Here is a 22,676-nt window from a genome sequence, read left to right on the forward strand (position 1 = left end):
TTTCCACAAAGTTCCTGTATAGTGCAGCAACACTCAGATCCTGCCAGAGCAAAAATCATTGAAAAACTGAAAAAAAGGAACTAGTACTACAAACAATAAAACATGAAGGAAATCCCTACATACTGTATGAAATATTTGATTGCTACATATAAAACCATCAAAAGAATAATTTTAAACCAGCTCATGTACCCTAAATCTGCATGACAATTCAGCACCATCTATATGATTGGATACAAGTCGTCTGGAAATGTTCCAAATATGAAACATAGGAGGTGTAAAATCTTGTTGCCTTTTTAAGTACATTTTTCTACTAGCAGGAATGTGATACTTGTTCAAGGAATAACCAAGTTAAATTAAAAAAGATCCTGGCAGAACTAAAGGCATGAGGTAGCACACAATATTAAATGAAGCTGTTCTAAAAAGATGAGTTTTGACGAACCTCTTGAGCATTAACGGATTGGTGCAGTCACAGTTGTGACTCTCATCCCAGGTATAATCTCCACAGCGCTGTGGAGTAAAGTCTGGCAACACCACATACATTCTGAGAAAGAAGAAAAAAGAACGTTCTGGGTTGTTTGCATCTTGGGCAGCGCTAAGCCACGGATGCAGAGCCGCACCCACAGAACAGCAGTTTGTACCCCGCAAAAGAAAACGCCACATCAAATATTAAATGAATTTAACTGAGCTATATAAATTGTCTGGATACATGGTTAAATGTAATTTGCTCTTACAAGTGTGTACTTAGCCCACAGCAATCCAAAACGTGCCAGTTAGAGAGCAAATGCTGTAAACACATTCTTTGTAAATCTTCACAATCATTCGCCGAAAGAACCAAGCAGGCCTGCCTTATTGCACAATCAAAATTTTCTTTGAAACTTGCCATTTTCAGTGTGTAGTTGAAGTTTGTTGTTCCAAAATCCTTTGGAAGGGATATTGAGAACAGTAACACACATAGAGCGGAAGGAGACTGACATCCTTCCGGATGTCAGGCTTTAGTTGACCAGCAAGGTCAAAGGAGGACTGACTATGGAAAGCACTTTGAATTAAATCCGTTGAGAGACAGGGAGTCAGCAGAGGTTCTTTAGGACAGGGAGCGATGTGGTCACAGGAGTGTGAGTGAGTGAGCAGGCAAGCAGCAGAGTTCTGGATGTACTAGAGTTCATTAAAGCAGCCATATTATGCTCATTTTCAGGTTCATAATTGTATTTTAAGGTTGTACCAGAATAGGTTTACATGGTTTAATTTTCAAAAAACACCATATTTGTGTTGTACTGCACCGCTCTCTCTCACTGCTGCAGATCCTCTTTTCAGCTGGTCTCTGTTTTAGCTACAGAGTGAGACCTCTTTTCTTCTTCTTCTTCTGTACTATCTTTGATTGCACTGCACATGCCCAGTAGCTCAGATGTAGATCATGTCAGCTAGCTAGCTCCATAGACAGTAAAAGAAAGGCTGTTTCTACAACTTTGGTCAGTTACAAGGCAGGATTAGCTGGGAGACTTCTAAATGAGGGCACACATGTAAGTAGTTCTTTTGTAGATTATGGTGAACTTGTGTGTGTTGTAGCAGTGCTTTGCTACTGAGAATGAGGTAGCATGCTAGCGTTAGCATGCTAACGCTACGAGCTAATGGTTGCGGTTAGCCTGCTTGTTTCAGCTTGTGACGTCACAAGCCGTGCCGATTTTGAACAGCTCACCCAGAGACTGAAGGCAGGACACATTCAGAAACTGTATCTCACTCTAAACAGCATGGGTGGATTTTTTTCAAAGTTTGTATGTGTGTGGAAGCACCAGAGACACAACATAACACCCCAAATCCCAGAAAAAGTGATTTTTTCATAATATGGGCACTTTAAGGACGTTGGTATGATGTACCATAAATAATGCTATTGGAGTAGTGGAGTCTGGATGTGATGAAGGCATGTATCAGAGTTTCAGGAGAAGAAAACGAGAGAGATGGGCATTGACTTATTGAAGAAGCATGAATAGCTCTTGACGTTTCCTGCTCTGAACCAAAGGATTGGAGCGATCATATGATACTGCCATACTTAGGCCTCGTGACTAGACAAACTTATCAGTTATTTGCAACTGAGTATAAAGGCCTATTGTGTTTATGGAGCATTCAAGTTTTACAGCCGAGGCCAGCTTCGTAATGCCATCTGATTTTTTGTATGAAAATGGTGGAGGATCTGATGGTGTGCAGTATATTTTACAACTGTAATATAAAACCCATCTAAAGGAAACACAGTTTCTCGATTTTCAACTCAGCGGGTCAGTAGGGATCAGACCCATTTCATGATCATGTCAATGTGGTTTATGACACTTGCCAAAAAACGTGGCACAGTGACAGTGCAGCACAGGTCTTGACTGTGTGACATGATGCTCATGTTCATATACAGTAGTATACATGATATTACTGAGGTCTTTCCATTTGTTTTGATCAGGCAAAGCTGGCCCAGTTTCAAGAATGCTTGTTTCTTTGTCGTAGCAAGTGATTTATGTGACACACATGTTCAACTCAGGAGCTGAAGGGGATCTATCTACTGTAGATGACAATGAATAACTAGAACCAGAGTGCGATTCACATTTGCCATCACCATGGTAATAGATGCTTTTGAAGCATGTTGGCCGGCTTGTTCTGAAATAAACAGTCACATAGCAGAAACCCTTGGGCAGAGATGAAGGACAGAAGAGATGTTAAAGAGTGTGAACACAGCCTTGTGACTGCAGCCACGCTGCCACGAGTCTGAGGGCCGCGGCTCAAAGCGCCACTTCAGTAGGGGCTGATCATTGTCACTGTTTCGGGTCTTTTGGGTCCACTACATAATACTGTTTCCAAACTGGCTCTGCATACTAACTACTAATCACAGAGATCGCTACTCCACTGGAGCTAGCCAATTGCTAATGTTTTCTCATCCAAACATGTTTCGCCCCCTGTGTTCCTCAGAGAGTTCATTCAACTTCATTCAAGTGTTTGCAATAATAGGTGTTATTAGTTTTTTTTTTTAATAATTCAAGCTGCATTGACATCCTGATTGCAGTGTATTGGCTGTACTGCAGAAGACTGGGACTGGGAGCTTTTTTTTTTTTTTTTTTTTAACAAGGCTTCACCCTTCAGGTTTAATCAGGGATCTTGACATGTGGCTGGTTTTGATCAGCAGAGCAGGGGAAGGTGCTGGAGTGCTTTACCTGAGTGGAGAAGGGAGGTAGGGGGTTCATTGAGCACTCTGCAGACATTCCACATGGGCAGACGGAAACATTTCAAGTCTTGCTTTGGGTACAATAACTTATTAAGCCAAGGTAACAGTGCACAGTGCAAACATTAGCACAGATTAACCATGGCAACTGGTTTTAATTACAATTACAGTTATAGATGTAGAATGAGCCCCACAGATGTATTTCAGGTGTATTAGTTTAATGTTGTTGGGCCTGTGGGGACAATGAAATGGTAATGCCATACATTAGCATTAATATTTTACATTGTTAAACATGTGCAATGAAATATACTGGAATGTACCGAATGCTCATTGAAATATAATGGGGTTTCAACTGAAATACACAAATACACAGCAAAGTAGAGAGTGCTTTCCAGAGGTAGGACCGAGGAGGCTTTAAAACCAAAGCATGGAATAAAAAAAGCAGCAAATCTGATCCATAAGAGTAGAAAAATAAGTTTCAACAACGGAATGAAAACATGAGTTTTTCCATCCGATTCTTTTTCGATTCGATTCTCATTTTGCTTTGTTCCATTGTTGAGAAGCAAGATGCGGGAACTTTACTTGGGTCTTGAGTAGGGTTGGGTACCGAGACCTGGTGCTAATATGGCACGACCGGTATCTACCAGTCCGAATAGCAACGCAGATTTCGGTGCCTCATTTCGGTGCCACTGATATGCCTGCGCTGCTCTCTAACGGACGTTAGAGGCAACAGAAGCATCGCTGCACGTGACGCTAGTTAACACTACACTCGACAGCAGCTAACATTAGCCTACCGTTAGCTAGTAGCTGGAGTAAACACGGTTAAAATGCTGACAGCTAAACAGTGTAAAGTGTGACTGTATTTCACTGTAGAGCAGAGATCTTCAACAGGGGGTCAGGACCACTAGGGGGTCCTCGGAGTTACTGCAGGGGGGCCACCAAATTATTAATATTTTTTAAGTTTTACATTTTTTTTAAATGTCTTAACATAAATCCAACATATTATTAGCAAATATAAATCAATCTATTTGTGAAAAATCCTCACTGATGATAGGCTAACTGACCTATAGGTAAGGTAGTCACTAAGATCAATAGATATGGTTCATCCTGAGGATTCACAGTGCCACATGTATGTTTAACATTAAAACATGATTTATAAAATCATGCCAACAATTATTTTTTTAATAGCTTAGTATTCTATGCAAGAAAGGGGTATACATGTATAAAGGCTTTAGGCCGCCCTACACGTTATTGTAGGCCCAGTTTAATATGTAACTTCATTTAATACAATATATGTAGTAGGGGGTCCCTGCTCTGTCTCTCCTTCAGTTAAGGGGTCCTTGGCTTAAAGAACGTTGAAGACCCCTGCTGTAGAGGATCCAACAGCGGGACGTTAAGCAGTGTGCAGCTGCCGTTGTTGGAAAAACAACACAGACGATGCGTTCACTTGAAACTGGTAGCCTCGCGGTGCATTCAAAGTTATTGTAAAATACCCTTTTCCAATCCGGTGGATGTTTTTGTCGTAATTGGCTCCGTTCCGTTGGCGTCCTTGCCGGGCCAGCCCCGCTCCCCCTTTGTTGTCTCAGTTCAGATTTAAAAAAAGATGTATATATAAACGTTTGTAGTGGGGAAAACAAGAAAGTCTTTCGGTCCTCTGTCTTTCGTAGTGTTTTTCACTTGAGACCCCGGTCTTTTCCACTTCCTCCAAAATAGCAATAATCCCACACACCTGTCACTCTCCAGGTTAAATCGGCACACAACCACTCCCCCCTCATGTCACATCAGTCTGACCCTGCCCATTACCTGAAAGACCAATATTAATATTGTAACACTACGTACACACTAAGCACTGAGCTATTCCTAAAAGTAGCTACGCTTCAATTACAATACGGCGATAGCCAGCCAGAACCTCCTGTATTTGGTGTGAAAGTCCGAACCATCAAAAAGAAAAAGCTTTCACAATAGAAGCGAACCGGACCATGGCTCAGTTTGATCCAGACTGATACCACCACTTTTCGTCGGACCAAGGTTTGGCTGTTTGGTCAGGGGGAGGTTTCACACCTGTAATTTTGGTTTGGATCAAACTGAGAAGTCCAAAAGTCCGGACCAAATGAGGTAGGTGTGAAAGCACCCTAAATTGCAATATATTGAGTTAACATTTATTTTACACATAATTTAGTTTATTTGTTCTCCTATTATCTGCATTCGGGAGCTGTGTCAGCCAAAACAAGACAGGTGCAGTTCCTGTGTGGCCCTCTAAAAAATGCACCACTTTTTACAGTATATATGTCAGTCACAACCCAGGTAGTCTATAGCCACGACGTTCCACTTCCAGGATTGCTCCGGTGCCGCTGGAAATTCCGCCGGATGTCCCTCTTTTTGGCCGGATACTTTCCTCTTTCTTTGTGTTGGCATTATAAACTCTGTTGGATTTATGAGGACTATGGTAAACTACTCCTCAGATCTGCAGGGTAAATCCAGACAGCTAGCTAGACTATCTGTCCAATCAGAGTTTTCTGTTGCACGACTAAAACAACTTTTGAACGTACACATGTTCCACCAAAACTAGTTCCTTCCCGAGGCTATTTTGCTGTGGCACCATAGCTCTGTCCGGCGATTGTGATTGGTTTAAAGAAATCCCAATAAACTCCCGGAATGCTGTGTGGAAAAAAACAAAAACAAGGCTAAGCCAGACAATGTCTCCAACTACAGTCTGTCAAATTAAATGCTTTTATACAATTCTGGTATTGAATTGATGCCCCTCTCTGCACTGGGAGAAACTCACATGATTTATACAGCGTTTGTTTTTAAATATCTTCTGAGAAATATTTCAGTTTAATAGAGACTCTGGAACACAAACTGTAAAAGCTGTATTGGGCAGAATAGACAAGTGTTTAGTGCCTGAATACTGGAAATCTTATCTTTAATATTATCAACAATGTATTGCTTTGCAATACTCAAAATGTTACACAGCTGGACCATGACTAGGATGAGCTTTATACATGAAGTCATTTCCAGATGCTAATGAGGCACCAATAGAAAAAGGTTGATATGACTGTGATATTAGATGAGAACATGTAAATTATTAAAAATCCTCAAGACCTGTTTGTGTAATCATTATAATATAGGTTTTTCTGACTATTGTAGGGTCGTGGAACCTAACTAATTGGTTTTTAGTTTAGATATTTGATGGGTGTTTGCCATTCAAAACTAAATTAAAACATATACTTCCCTAAACTACTCTCTACCACCAATGTGTAGCACCCACCTGGGTGATGGACAGTAGCATTACGACGCAAGACGCACACATTAACTTGGTATTATCTATACAAGTGAAGTATTTTCTCTACACCACAATTACTTTTTCACGTGTTTGGTTGATTCACTTTGGCTGATCATCAAAGACAATATTCTATAAAGGTGTCAATCTGTGTCCTCCATGCACAGATAAGGTAAAGGCACTGATTCAGTCATGTTGGTTGCTCACGCTGACCTCATGTTTTTTTTGGTCCTTTAGGCTCTCCATACAGAGATAAGATCACTATTGCCATCCTGCAGCTTCAGGAGGAAGGAAAGCTGCACATGATGAAGGAGAAGTGGTGGAGAGGAAATGGCTGTCCCGAGGAGGAAAGTAAGGAGGCCAGCGCCCTCGGGGTGCAGAACATCGGAGGGATTTTCATCGTCCTGGCCGCTGGACTTGTCCTTTCCATATTCGTAGCCGTGGGAGAGTTCCTCTACAAGTCCAAACAGAATGCACAACTTGAAAAGGTAAGAATGTCCTCTGACTTTCATCTCTGCTTTCTTACTGTATTTACAACAATGATAGCAGAATTTCTTACTATAACCACATATCCTATGAAAGGCAGTCTCATGGCAAAAATAATCTATAAATGCTAACAAAATCAAACAAAATACATGCTAAATATATGTTCTGATTTATAATTTAAAGAAATCATTTGTTTGCCAATTTGCGGAAACTCACACTATAATGACAGTGCTATATCATATGCAGTAAGATAAGGGTTGGTTTCTCTGCATTTATTCACTTAGGCCCAATGGCGACAACGAGATAAGAAACGTGAGGAATTCTGCTGTCACCATGGATCCAAGCTAGACTTTAACCACCATCTCAAATGACCTCAAGAAAAACTCCAGAAATGTTTTTTCTATTGTAATCTTAAATGATCTAAAACTTCCCCAAAACTATTGAACTGTTTTTATGATTTTTTCCTGACACTCCTGAGGGAATGGGAACACTAAGAGCAGTTTAATAAAACATTTGGAGTGCTGGCAGTAATATACAGTTGGATCACAGGCACATGTATGGCAAAGGTTTGCTCTGCTGCATGAGCCATGTCATCAATAGCCCCATCACTAACACACACCTCCCCACTTCTGCTGTCCATTTCCATTCTGCTAATAATGTAACTATTCTCACTGTTTTTATTTGTGGCATTTAGCTCATATATAGTGCTTTCTAAATCAGTGCAGTAACACAACACAAGATTGTGTTGTTTGACTAGAACTTTAGAAGCTATCACACTGACACTGAATAGTTGCTGATATAATGGCCTGCACCACCGGAGAAATACTTAGGGCAACTGTAAATACATTAAAAAAATAATGAAACAGTGAAATCTCACCAGGAATGTATAAACCTGGGTTGTCTGTGTTCAGTATGGACCCAATTCTGTCGTAAATGCTCAGTTTCACTTAGTCCAGCTCAAAACCTTGAGCCAGTTACTAACTCTTTATAGGACACTATACAAAATATATATCTTAACCCAGACTTATTCAGCTGCGAGACACATCTAAACTGCTTTACTCATTTTAACACAGGTCTGCTTTAAGCTAAATGCAGCTGTAACTGTATAAAAAATGAATTACAATACATAAGTATATCCTGTGAAATAAATAATTATGTATATAACATAGTATGTCCTTTATACGTGACATTATAAATGTATCTTTATTTATTTCCGAGTCACAAGTGGGGCATTGTACAATGAGGGATGTATTTACTTGGATGTTCTGTATGACTTAATGTGTTTGCATTAGCAGACAAAATAGCAGTTATGAATATTTTATACGCAGCAGTCCACTGCAAGATATATGCTAAAGAAGTAGAAGCACTGTAGAAGCCAGTTAGCTAAAAGCTAATAAGCTCTCCATTTATTTCCTATGACTAGCTAATGAATAAGAGAGAAAAATATTTGACACTTATATAACATGTTTAAGTTTTTTTATCACCATTGTTAGCTCAAAAGCTGACAGTGAACAGCAGGGCGCCCCAATACTGTAGACTGAACCGAAAATATATATACATTTATCATAGTGGGAGGTGGAGAAAGTTTTGTTTCTTCAGCAAAGAAAATACAAGACATTGTACATTATTGTACATTAGGAAAGAACATTTTTAAATGAAAAAAAAAAGTTTTGCCTTATTTTTCAGTCAAACATGTTTTAGTTTTAATATTCAGATGTAATTTTTGATATAAATTCAGTTGTTATGTAGATATAGCATACTGGGATAATATTTGAACTATCAGTTTGAACATAACTTCATGCCTAATATACACACGTTGTATAGTGTGTAGTATGTGGTAAACCAGTGTAAATACTGCACATAAATGAAATGATGGCCACAGTCATTCATATATGCTACTTAGACCATTTTGTAAAACTTAATGAAAATGAATTCAGAACATTTTAGAAAGCTGTTTCAATATCTTGTAAGGTCACATTGTCAGAATTGTGTACTGATTAAGTTGACATCATCTAGTTGAAAATATGTTCTAAAATCTTTGAGGGCGATTACCAAATGAACAATTATTATTATCCAATACTTTAAGTGATGAAAGAGAGCCAAGACCCTTTAACCCAGTCCTCTGCCCGTGTTGTTTTGCCTTAAAAGTAATAGGCTGTCATGGGAGGAAATTAATTCCATTTTCTGGAGCTATACAGTACTTATCCTGGAAGAGTTAGTAACAACTTCCTTCAACATTTGATTGTATTGATTGTACAGTGTTTTAGCTTCACCCAGTGACCCTGTATTGATGAGTCAGACACTCCTGTTGTGTTATTCTTTTAAGTGAATACACTCAGAACACTCAAATATGTTGGCATGCACATTTGAACGCACACACACATATAGTGTAAGCACACTTACACACCCCAAGGCTGTGCCGGTAAATCAATGGGTTGAAAGCACAGCAGTGAAGAAATAACGCATAATACCAGGGTTACTAATGTTACTTTATCACAGTAATGTTTACCTGCTAAAATGTGTCCATGACTTGCTGTCAACAAGTGACCATGAACAAGCAAACATCTCTTGGAAGAAAAGTTCATTTAAAGCAGCTTTTGTTTTGCTGCTTCTACTAGTGCAAGTATTTGCCTCAACACATAAAAGCTAATCGTTGCTAATGGTTAGTGTTATTGTTGGGGGAAAATCTAAATTTCAATCGCAACACAAGTCCCTTTGCTGTGAAATTGGTATTCTTTTGAAGTTAGTGGTGAAACAAAACTTCAGATCCTAGTAGAAGTAACAACAAAGGGTATGCACATGATGTCACTGTTTGCGTGATGACATTGCATAAATGGTACAAAGATGTTGCGTAATTAACTACACAACTAGATTCAGAATGAATTAAGAGAAGAGGCTAAATAGAAAATTGGTAAAATGTAGCAGGCCAATCCAAGGCATAACATCAACAAATTAAACAGATTTCTGATGTAGTACAACCAAAATACTGTTACAAACCTGCCCACTGACACCCACAATATCAGTTAAAGTTCTCATAATTGTATCTACTTTTAAAGGTGCTCTAAGCAATGTCACACATTTTTTAGGCTACAACATTTTTTGTCACATACAGCAAACATCTCCTCACTATCGGCTAGCTGCCTGTCCCCTGAACACACTGTAAAAAAAACACAATCTCTGTAGACAGCCCAGGCTCCACAAATGGCAACAAAAACAAACTGTGCCAACCTGCACCACCAAACAAAACAAACAGCGTTCCAGCCAATAACCGACAAGAAGGATTTGGGGGTAGGGGTTGGGGCGTTAGTGCGTGGAAGCACGGGAGGGAGGGAGAGGGGATGGGATGAGGAGGAGGGAGGGGCGAGCTAGCCTCGTTTTGTTTGAAAATACTTCGAAAGTCAACAGGAAGTGCCGTCACCCAACATTGCTTAGAGCACCTTTAAGTAGGATGTTGCATACATGTCATGTACCCTTGGCATTAAGGCTGCCAGGAGGACTTTTTTAAATGTCCTATTCTATGTAGTATGTAGCATAGACCATTACCACACACCACAGCATTTATAGATTAAGATAATTTGCAATGCCCGTCCCTACATAGATTGGCCTTTGGATTACATTAGATTATGTGCCCCTTGTAATAAGGCTGTCTGGGGTAAATTAGTTGGTGCTCAGCCTTACTACCGGAGGTAATGTACCCTGGGCAATAAGGCTACATTATGTGGTGCTCCAAGGGTAGGCTACATAATATACCCCTGATAACCTTATTGGCTTGGGTAGTAAATGTGGGAGCACCATATAATGTACAGCATGTACCACTGGTAGCCTTATTGGCTGGGGTAGGACGCATGGGTATGATCTTGCATAATGTGGGCAATAAAGCTACCAAGGGTATATTATGTACCCTTAGCAGCCTTATTGCCTGGAGCAGTGGTTTTCCATTTCAAGGACCCCTAAACTGACAAAAATTAGAAAGGGACACCCATTTGATAAGATTTTGTCCCAGGGTCCCCCATCTGATAGGATTTTTGCTTTTAGATGTTTTATTACAGAAAGTGTATGAAACCCATACCCAAAATAGTCATACATTCTATCATTACTTATGGATGGAATTGTAGTGAACTAAAGTATCCCCTGAAACTACCTCAAGGACCCCTGGGGGTCCCCGGACGCCACTTTGGGAACCACTGGCCTGGAGTACATTATGTGTACATGGGACCCACATAATATACCCCTGGCAATAAGGCATCCAGTGGTATATAAGGTGCTGCTCCCTTATTGTCAGAGGTAATAAACCCCTAGTAACCCAGCTGAACATTATATGGTGCTCCAGGTGTACATTACAGTACCCTGTGTAGCCTTATTGCCTGGGGTACATTACATTAGTGTAGTATCTTAGATAGTTATTCTAGTCCCCATTATTCATTAAAAACACCATATATAGCAAACTTGCAACTTGATATGTGTACTACTATTGGTATTTTCTCAGGTTGGTGCAGGCAATGATGTTAGCAATCAGTGTTCCAAATCAAAATTATTACTGGGATGATGTATTAATGTTCTCATAAACACTGCACTTTTTACATTCAGATATAATTTGAGTTGTCCAACAAGTAATCACTTTAGACATCTGAATTCAGTGTGCTTTTTTCAGAAAGTTCAGTCTATCACACATTTAGAATTCAAATAAGACATTCTTGCTACGTTTCCCCAGCCTTAATAGAAGGTTTGTATATCTAACAATGTAATGAGTAACAGGTTATAATGGAGCATATACATTTAAATATGTTATACACAGTGTGAGTGTGAGCTTCACAACAGCACTGCTCCACCACAACATTAATTCCCAAACAAGGTTATGCATCAATTCGGAACAATTACCTTGTTACGATATGATCGTAACAAGGTAAATAAGAACAGACAGAATGATTAGTCCCAACAGGCACCTTGCAAGCAAAACAGAACAGAACAGAGTCTGACATACTCATACTCAAGGTTTCTCTATTCAAATGATAACATACCACCCTATGTTAAACCTCGTATTGACAACTAATTTCTTGCACACTTGTTTAATGCACAAATGCCACTATTGCCGCATGTTATACACTCTGCTATGTGGACATGCCCTGGATTGGAGTGTGCAATAATTGACACGCTGTCACTCGTTTGCTTTGGATTACACACAGTGATTCACTTAGTATGTAGACAAAATATGATCACTAGACTAGAATAAAATAGGGTTTGACTAATATTGGTTTTGAAGGCTGTTTAGAAGCTGCCTATAGCTAGTATGTGCTGATATTCATTAACTTATTTTTCGGCTGAAAGCGCTTCTGAAACAGTATTTAGATCAGGGGTGTCAAACTCATTTTAGTTCAAGGGCCACATACTCCTAATTTGATCTCAATTGGGCCAGACCAGTAAACCACTCCAGAAAGATCAGAAACTTTATCTGCCACAGAGATTCTTGTCAGCTTGATGTTGTTTCTATGACAGCGTTCTAACGCCGTTGTATGAAAAAAAATAATGTTACGGACCCGGGAGAGAGGGGTAACATTCCGAGAAAAAACTCTAAGATTAAAGTCGTACATTAACTGTAAAAATAACTTGGATATTCTCTGAGATTAAAGTGGTAAATTTGGAATTGAAATGAATTACTTCTCTGCCATTTTCACACTTTGCAAAGTCATCCAGTGGGCCTGATTGGACCCTTCGGTGGACCGGTTCTGGCCCACGGGCCATATGTTTGACACCCCTGATTTGGACCATCATGGAGCTCCAAAGCTCTCCACTGAAACCCAGACGACTTAAATAGTTTGAAGTGGGTTATCAGCTGTTTGAAGGAAGCTCAATATCTGATTTCTTAATTTCTGACTCTGTTCGTGGTCTATTTAGTCCACAATCTTGTTCACTTTGATGTAGTCAATAACAAAGCCTGCTGTTCTGCTCGTAGAGCCTACCTAGCCCACAGGGCATAATATGATGCATTGCAGCTTCTGTTCTCAATGTTGTACCCTCAAGAACAGCCCAGCTTAAAGACAGGCTGATTTGGCTGTCAATGATGACCTTAGTAGGCAAACACAATAGGACTTGAGGACTGGTTTACATGTCACATCCACTGAAATCTGCATCTCTTGCCTATACATACAATATGTCTCTGTGGTGGAGACATATAGTTTTTTTTTTAACGTCCATTGTCAACAGTTAGGCATATTGAAATAATTTCTTCCTACAATATCGGCACATGCCGTTGGTTGGTTAAGATAGAGACATATTTTGGATTTGGCAAATAAACCATGGTACAGGTATAGCTAAGGATAGGCAATGAACGTACTTGTTGAGGTTAGGGAGAGGTTATGATTACAGTTTTCAAATAGCAGACACTAACTGTTGGATTGTGACAGGACAGGAATTCGGTGTCCACAACCCCAATGTCCATATCGGTAGTTTGTGTTTGGTTACATAAAGGGCACACTGCTTCCTGCATTGGCACTGAATGTTGGCACAGGACTTTAATCCAGCAGAATTGCCCAATACAAACATAATTCTAATTTCAAAACCTTTGACTGATTACAATTGGTGCCCAATCAATATGAGCATCCATTATCAAAAGCAATGCCATAGCCACCTTTTGCAACTGCAGTATAACAGCTAACAAATAATTGTTGCCATGCTGGCCATATAAAAATTAAAAACTTAATTTAGGCAAACGCTCAGTACTAACCAGCCCTCTTGTTTGTGTTGGCATTGGTGGTGTAGTGGTTGTGAATTTTGTAAGCAACCTAGGCTACCAAAGCATGGCCCAATGATATATACATACAATAGCAAGTGTTGTAGACATTAAAGGGGAACCACACCTAAATTAAGAATTCCAATATTTTACTTTTATGGGCTAGGAAAGTGCAATCAATATTTGTGAACATAAGCTATTTTCTCTTTCAAAACCAGAAACCAGAGAAGTTAGTCTTAAACTTGTGATGTCATTAAGTGTAAAGTCTGGAGCCGCTCCATAGCCAATGAATGGGAGACTCATTTTGTGGACCCTCAGAATGTTTTTCTTTTCTTTTTTTTATACCCAAATGAGCTTTATTCCATTGTAGTGTTCTCATGTCTGAAACAGAAAATGTACCCATACACTCAGAACATTCCTCTGGGGGCCCTCGGTGTCATCTATAACATCTTTCCCAATGCATTGTCTATGGAGCAGTTCCAGACTATACTTGATGACATCCCAAAATTTGAATTTTAGCACTCCAGTGTTTGGATATGGGAGGGACCTTTTCATGTTTAATAATATTTTTGGACTGTCTCAGACCATAGGAAAAACATGTATGAGTTCTGAAAATAAGCGTAGTACACCTGAAAGACATGACCACTATTACTTAATCATAAAATAAAAGTGGAAATTGACAAAGTGTTCCTTTAAGATAGAGGAAACCGAACACCTTTTTAGCATAAGGGGAAACTCTTGGAATGCATTTATAACAGAGCTGTCAAAATTAAAGCGATAATGATTTAACGCAAATTCCTTTTTAACACCACTCATTTTTTTGACGCGCGATTAACGCACACGTGTTCTGTTATTTGGGCACCGGGCCGTACCGCAGTTTTGGGAAATCAGGAAGCGATGCAGCATTAATGTTGTACTTCCATGCATTGTGGATGGCCAGCAGAAAACGTAAGGTGCCCTGTGATAACATCCAGGGCATCCAGCCATCCGCCGTCTGGCTCGCCACGGTGGAGTGAAGCACATCTCCGGTCTGATCTACGAGGAGACCCGCAGTGTGCTGAAGGTGTTCCTGGAGAACGTGATCCGTGATGCTGTCACCAACACGCCATGAGGAAGATGGTGACCACCATCTATGTGGTGTACGCTCTGAAGAGGCAGGCCCGCACCCTGTACGGCTTCGGAGGTTAAACCTGATCCTGAATCACAAATTGAAGGCTCTTTTAAGAGCCACACACTTACTTCCCGTTCTGAGTAACAGGCTTTTTTACTTACATTTTTAACTAAATTAATTATCATTAAAAAGCAGCTCAAAGCCCTTTTCAAAAAAAAGAAACAAACCTCCTTGAGCAGAAATGTACTTTCGATGTGAATTGAGTGACCACCGGAGTACGTCGAGTCTCATATACCACTTACCATTACCATTAAAAACTTGAAAAATGTCCCTTTAAAGTACATTTAAAACAGATACAAAATGTCCGATTAATTTGTGATTAATCGCGAGTCAACTATAGACAATCATACGATTAATCGCAATTAAATATTGTAATCGATTGACAGCCCTAATTTATATATGTATCAGAAAACATAACAGCATAATGTGCAGAAAAAGAAAAACTTGCATTCCACCCTTTGTAGACCCTTTTTTGTACAGTTCTGTTTTAGAAGTAACTTTAATCATAATGGTGGCTTAAGACTCAGACTGACATGTAATATGAAATATGACATATTAGATAAAGGCAGATACTTGAATAAATGTAGTCCAAATATTGGTTTAAAAAAATGAAGATTCACTATAATGTGTAGCTTGTGCATTCCACTCCAACACTAATTAGTATCAGGCTAATCTGTGAAAATCAACCATATATTTTGTTTCATTGCTCCAGGCTTCTAATATAATTGAATACCACCTACTTTTACAATATGGGGTTGTTTTCTCACCATGATGCTGAAAGTGTCAAGTTGAAAAATGTGGTGCTAAGCATCTCTTTGTTGTGTTTCACATGCTTGACAGTGCACACCCTGCAATTTGCATTTTATAATTACTTCTGTAACATTAGAAAGGAGCAAAAATAGCAGATAGTCATTTATATAAATGGATGAGCCATACACCATACAATAGAGTAACTGCTAATAGTTTTTCTAAAGGTTTAATAGACATGTTAATGCCATAAATATGTGTTTTTGAGACTACTGCATTTACTAAACAGATTGTAATGCCACAAGATGAGAGCATTGTTAGGAGAAAACATACACTTGTTAAACATTTTAATAAAAAATATTAATAAACATTTGATAACTTTACAAACGATAGACCTCTGAAGGCTTGTCATTGTGATTCATCTATCGACACTATGAGACTTTCCTTTCCATGTCTCAAGTGTGTTCCCTTAGCATTATTTCAGTACCTTCTATCATCACTGCTACATGGCGACTTGTTCACTTTAAAAGAGCTCTCCATACCTTTGGGAAATACGCTTGTTTACTTCCAGAAGATAGATCACTTTTATTGCTGTGCACCCACTACAGAAGTAGCTCTGGGAACTGTTTAGCTTAGTACAAAGACTGGAAACAGCAGAAAAAAACGTTAGCTCTCATCAAAAGTGAGATGGGGAGATGGGTTTTTAGTAGACAGGGATATTCTGCATAATGATGAAACTCATAACAGAAAGTGCAGTTCTGCAAAACTCCAAGACACACTTTAAAAATAAAGGTGTCTGCCTGGACATCACTTAAATAATTTGCTATATTGTCAATATAGTGTACGTTAAGTTTAAACTTATATTCTTGGGAGTCCAAGGACAAGCACAAAAGGCAACATTACACTCAGGGGAAAATTCACAAAAGGATTGCACAGCCTCTAAACCTGCACAAATTAGACCATGTACATCTCAAAGTACCCGCAAAGAGTAAAATGCACCCCTAACTGTGCTGCCAAGCAAAAATCGCCTCGGTTCTCCTGTGCTATTTGAATATTAAATTAGGTAGTGTGCATACATCTGGTGCAAAATTATCCCCTTTCTATGCAAATAAGCCTTGTTGCAAAAAACAGTCCAATTTACCAAGATCAGTGCTAACAGCCACACACAGTTACAGTCAAATTATTAGCGTCTTCAGAGAGTTGGTGGTAATGAAGCGCATTCATAAGGGGTGTCCTCCGCTTTAAGTCATGCAATCTTCTTTCACAGTCTGAAGGGGAACACCAACAGCACTGGCAGACTGGGATATTAAATACCTCTGTCATGTTTAAATTCCTTGCCTGAATCATACCAATGATATAGGCCTATGCAGAGTGCAAATCAGAAAAACTCAATGTTCAAAAACTGCATTGACAATACAATCAGTTCAATAACTAACTCTTACAACTGTTGAATTAATTTGGCAATGGTAAATGTTTTGAAGAGCAGATATGAAAACGGCCATCTTAAACTACTTGGTAAATACTGTAAACCTCAGAGCAACCACAGAAATCAAACACATTCTCACTCTTCCATCGTGTAATATACAGACGCTTGGTTATGTGCATTCAGCGTTTGTTATTCATGCTAAAAGTCTCCTTTAGCGTCGGGGCTTGACGTCACTTTTGACACTCTGGGTCGGGACGTACTGACTGACATGCGGCACAAGAACGGGACAGTTAGGTTTAGGAAAAGATTGTGGGTGGGGTTACAAAATGTCCGTTTCAGTGACACGCGGTACAAGAACGGGACACAAACCCCGGTCTCCTGGGTGAAAGTCCTGTGTCGTTTGACCCATCCACCAAACCAACCAACCTCCATACGGCGCATTTCGGTCTTTCATACCACTCGCTACCGTTGTCGCTCTTATCACTATGTCATCTTACAGCGCAGCGGTCGAGCTGCTGCTCTGCCTGGCACGTTCCACATCGTATCTGACGCTGAGAGCCACTGATCAAGCGTCCGTATTTTACGAGTTGGGAGTGAAAACGCGTTGAATGTATTCATATGGGAGAGGAGGGAGATAGAAAAGAAAGGGAGCATATGAAGTGCCAGACTACAACAACCCAGCTGCAAACAAACACTTGGTTTTCACTGAGACCATAGTTAGACATAAGAGAGATAAAACATTTCTCACTAGCATTGACCATGGACATTGTAGAGCCCTTGGGATGGTCCGTCTTGTCCTGCTAGCAGACCATCACAACTCAGAAAATGTCAGTTTAAATTTTCAAGGAGGTATTACAAAATGAAATGATAAACTGACCATATATATTTTAAATCTAATCAGTTAATCTCTCACCTTAGAAAAAAAACAAGCTAGTCACCCATACTGTAAATGCAGGAGTCATCTGGTTTGGGTCTGGGTTATTGGGTTCTCCAAAACTAACTTCTACAACTATAATAATATCTCATTTGCTATTTTTGAAGGTTTGAATTAAACAAGATACAACATGCAAAGACAACAGCGTGACTTTTAAAAGGTGCTTAGCTAGCCGTTTCCTCCTGTAAGCTTAAAATACTTCCTGGAACTCTATGTATGAAATCAATATCAATCTTATCAACTGACTGTGGGTAAGATGGCAAACAAGAGGATTTCTAAATATGTTTTTCTTTTATGTGTATAGTCTAGTCTAGTGTACAATAAGTGCCTAATGTTGCTTTTAAAGTTTTGATTATGAGTTTTGGATAGATGGAAATATTAACCTCTGCTCTGCTCTCATAATGCCTGGTTGAAAGGAAGAGCAAAAAAAGAGAGTGTGTTAGTTTTTTTTTCCTCCAAAGAAGATGTAAGTGTATGTTTAAATAGTCTTCAGATAATTATTCCTGCTAATTTAACCTAAGTTAAATCTTTCAGAAATCACATTTTGAACTCCATCATTTTCAACTGAATCACATGCCTCATAGACTTCCAATGGAGCATTTCTTTGTCATCTCCATTATAGTCTGTCAGATTTCCATGATTACCATGGTTGTCCCCTTCCTTCCTTCCTTCCTCCCTTTCCTCTTTCGCCTCCTGCTCCTTTCTCTCTCTCTCTCTCTCTCTCTCCCCACCCAACCCCCCCCCACAGCTCCTCCTCCGCTTCCTTCTCCCACTCCTCCTCCTCCCGCTCCTCCTCCTCCTGCTGCTTTTTCCTCTCTTCCTGCCTGCTGCTGAGGCTGCCGCAGACTAACCTGGCTCTCGGGGTGCAGGGACCACCAGCGGTGTGTGAGGAACCCATCTCATCAACCCAGCACACACACACACACACACACACACACACACACACACTCACACACTTGCATGCATATGGATGCCCACACCTGTGCACACGTAGAGATCTCTGTGCTCAAAAGGAAAAGTCTAATGATTTAGGTGGTTGGTCTCAGCTACATGGTGGTTTGGAGTTTTCTCACTCTACAAAGATTTCTCAGAGGAAGAGCTGCTTTTAAGGTAGAAACAGATTTAGTGGTTACCTCCTGGAATCTGTAGCTGTGTTCAATATCAGCAACCACCTGATATATTTCATAACAATGGTTTTAACATGGGGCTGTCCAATTCCAATACCCTGAATGCAGCCTTCTTTGCCAGATTTAGAAGACTATCTGTGTATCTATCGTCAGACAAGAATGTCAGTATCGAACGATTCTGCAAAGCCCTAGATCACGTTCATTGCCGCATTTTTTATTTTTAACAAATGCGAGAAGAAAAATAAATAAATAATATCTGCACAAGGCAGCTACAGTATGGTTAATATTAGGGAAAGATCATGGTAACGGCTTATAAAAAGGTGGAAGTTAATTACACGGCCATCCACCACCCCGACCTCCACACTAGAGCTACAACTAACTGTTGATCAATCTGTGGCTAATTTCTCAATAAATCGATTAGTTGTTTGGTCTATAAAATGTCAGAAAATGGTGAAAAATGTCAAACAGTGTTTTTCAAAGCCCAAGACGACGACCTCAAATGTTGTTTGGTCTACAACTCAAAGATATTCAGTTTACTGTCACAGAGGAGAGAAGAAACTAGAACATATTTACATTTAAAGACCCCATATAATGCTCATTTTCAGGTTCATAATTGTATTTAGAGGTTTATGTTATGTGGTTTAATTTTCAAAAAACACCATATTTTTGTTGTATTGCACATTGCTGCAGCTCCTCTTTTCACCCTGTGTGTTGAGCTCTCTGTTTTAGCTACAGAGTGAGACATCACACTTCTGTTCCATCTTTGTTGGGAGTTGCACATGCGCAGTACCAAGGTAAGGACTACTAGCCAGTCAGAAGCAGAGTATGAGGGCGTGCCACGCTAGCAGCTAGGTGAGCATTATAACGTGTTACAAAGTGATGCGCGTTTGTCATGGAAGTAAAGGCTGGACTACAATAGAGCTGTTTGGAGCAGTTTGCGAACAGTGTGGCACTTACCATCTTCCAGAGAAAACAATGTTCACAAACTGCTCCAAACAGCTCTATTGTAGTCCAGCCTTTACTTCCGTGACAAACGTGCATGACTTTGTAACACACGTTATAATGCTCTCCTAGCTGCTAGTGTGGCACGCCCTTAAACCAAGCTACTTAGAGCGGAGGCCTGAAGAGTTCAGATAGTTGTATTCCCATGTCCAGGAGAATTTAAATGTTACTTATGAAAGACTCATTTGTTAACATTTAAACAACTTACCACTCTGAAACATCTTGCTCCAGTCTAGGTTGCAAAGCCAGGTTGTTCTGCCTGTGTTTGGGGATTAGACTTGGGTTCAAACGTGTACGGCTGAGCCAAAGCCATAGGTTACCGGGTGAAGCGGGTTTGTTTTGGATCACACTAGCTTGCTTGTCAGGCCCCGCCCTACTCTGCTTCTGACTGGCTAGTAGTCTGTACCTTGTACCTTGTTTAATCAATGATCAAAATAGTTGGCAATTAATTAATAGTTGATTAATAGTTGAATAATAGTAATAGATAATGGATAATGACAACTAATCAACTAATCGATTAATCAATGCAGCTCTACTACACACCTTTACTTTCAGCCTCACTACATAAAGGACAGACACTTCCTGAACTGGTACTGGATGTTGGAATTGTATGTAAGTCGTGAGGTGCACAATCGTCGTCGATACTGGGCTGCATTATTCATGGTATATGGTTGACCAGTGACCAATGACAGGTCATATGATGTGATTTAAACATTGTCAGCCATTCAATGACAACTTCCGTGTGGTACATTCGGCAACGTATGACTGTATGAGTCGACAACAACAGGCCGAACACAACACAGATTTAAGTCTCTGTGAATCTCCTGTAGACACATTTGGGCAGGCATTTGCAGTTAGCCGAGCCCCTGAAGGCCACATCGTCTGTTTGGAAATCACATGAATAAGCACATCTCTCTTACACATGAATTCCATTCTTGAATACACATTAATCTCTTTTGAGCCTTTTGACAGATTCTGAAAGTATTCGTGGGATGACAGGTTCATAGTCAGTGTGTCTGAATAATGGAATACATATACTGTTGTATTGATTTTCTTACGTCTGATATTTCTGGACGAAAATAATGGACTTGGAGGGCAAAGGCATTTAGTGTGGACGTGGTCTAGATCTCTCAAGGTTTTTTCAGTTGTTGAATCCTTCGCTCATTGACATACACACAAAAATATGCATGCAGGTGGACATGTACACAGACATCGAATTTCACAGTTCATCCATCGAGCAAAATGCAGATTGCACTGCATCGAATGTGGATGACAACTCAGAGGAGCCCACAGATTAGACAAACCCTCAAAGCAGCAAATCATTTACTGCCTACCGGGGGCCAGAGACGCAGAGTAAACTGAGGATCAAGGCTGATTTATGCTTCTGCGTCGAATCGACGGCATACCCCCGCAGACCCCTCTGCATCGCCGCAAACCCACCTCCGAGCCCTCCGCCGTAGCTCGACGTGCACCTCCAAAAATGTGGAACTTTGCGTCGAGGCGACGCAGACTGCAAGGACTGTGATCGGTCAACTCGTCCTGTGTGTTGATAGTCGGTGTTTCAAGCAGCCTACTGTGGGGAGTAGCAACATTCTAGTTCACTGACATAAGCTTTGCGAATAAAGTCAGACATATTTTGGTTACATTGACGGGGTTATCCGTTTGTAAAGTGTGAAATTAGCACTTCGTCAGCCAGCAGTACTTTGTGGACAGTTGTACTAAAGTTTGCTTGCTAACATAACATAAACTGGCTGACAGACACCTCGCAAATAACCTCAGACTTATCATCCCTAGCGTTATGGTGGTGAAATGCACCGTGATGCAAAGCAACCCCGACACAGAACTCTGAAAGGGTCATGACACCGTAGGAGCGGCGGCGTAGCTACGGCGTGGAGTTGACGCAGAAGCATAAAACAGCCGTTACAGCGCAGCCGTGCCCCATCCCATCTGCATCACATCTTCACATCTGTTCCCTCTCCATTCAAGCTAAACGGAGCCCATTAGTTCACTCTCACAGGTGAGGGACCTTTATATTTTGGACCTAGACAGGGCTGAATAATAGGCCAACAGTGTTCATTTTAAATTGACACTATTCCAGATTACTATTAACCTGCTTTACAAGGGTGTACCTTTGGTTTGAGAAGGGGGGGGTGGGACTAGAGTGCGGAGGGGGTTGCATTTTTCTGTCCGAGCCCGGCCCGCGTCCAACAGAGCAGTAACCGAGCCCAGCCCGAGCCCGACACAGTTAAAATCAAATTTTTTTCTCATACTAATGACACATGTACGTTTGTTTGAATTAATAAGCTATTTAATTTAAAATGTGCAATGCCTTATCGCCCTGATGTGACCGAGCCAGACCCGAACCCGAACATCATTTCTAAATATCTGTCCGAACCCGGCCCAGCCCGGCTCAGTTCGGGTATCCTTCCTCTAGGTGGGACACAAAACAGGGGGTCCTTTGCCAGAAAAAAATGTTTTCGATTTGAATCCCATTTTCTGCATTTCTACATACATTTAGGGACTATGGTGGACAAAATCCAAAAAATTATTAAGTTGATCATAATGATATATTCTGCCAGAAAG

At 40.3% G+C, this 22,676-nt stretch overlaps 1 protein-coding gene and 1 long non-coding RNA gene across 3 annotated transcripts in view; both read left to right on the forward strand.

Moving 5' to 3' along the window:
• grik2 (glutamate receptor, ionotropic, kainate 2) overlaps nt 1-22,676 on the forward strand; it is a 299,478-nt gene that overhangs the window by 267,509 nt on the left and 9,293 nt on the right. The window contains exons 16-17 of one of the 2 annotated variants that reach the window (XM_036005960.1): nt 6,711-6,961; nt 7,244-7,271. In XM_036005960.1, the coding sequence (XP_035861853.1) occupies nt 6,711-6,961; nt 7,244-7,271 (279 nt within the window). The remainder of the gene's footprint in view (nt 1-6,710; nt 6,962-7,243; nt 7,272-22,676) is intronic. The other variant, XM_036005961.1, reaches the window with a different exon arrangement.
• LOC118496010 lies at nt 13,093-15,288 on the forward strand. Its single transcript, XR_004898476.1, has 2 exons — nt 13,093-14,528; nt 14,578-15,288. It is a non-coding gene; the product is annotated as an uncharacterized LOC118496010 (long non-coding RNA).

The sequence above is a fragment of the Sander lucioperca genome, chromosome 10 (genome assembly GCF_008315115.2).
Source record: "Sander lucioperca isolate FBNREF2018 chromosome 10, SLUC_FBN_1.2, whole genome shotgun sequence".
NCBI lineage: Eukaryota > Metazoa > Chordata > Actinopteri > Perciformes > Percidae > Sander > Sander lucioperca.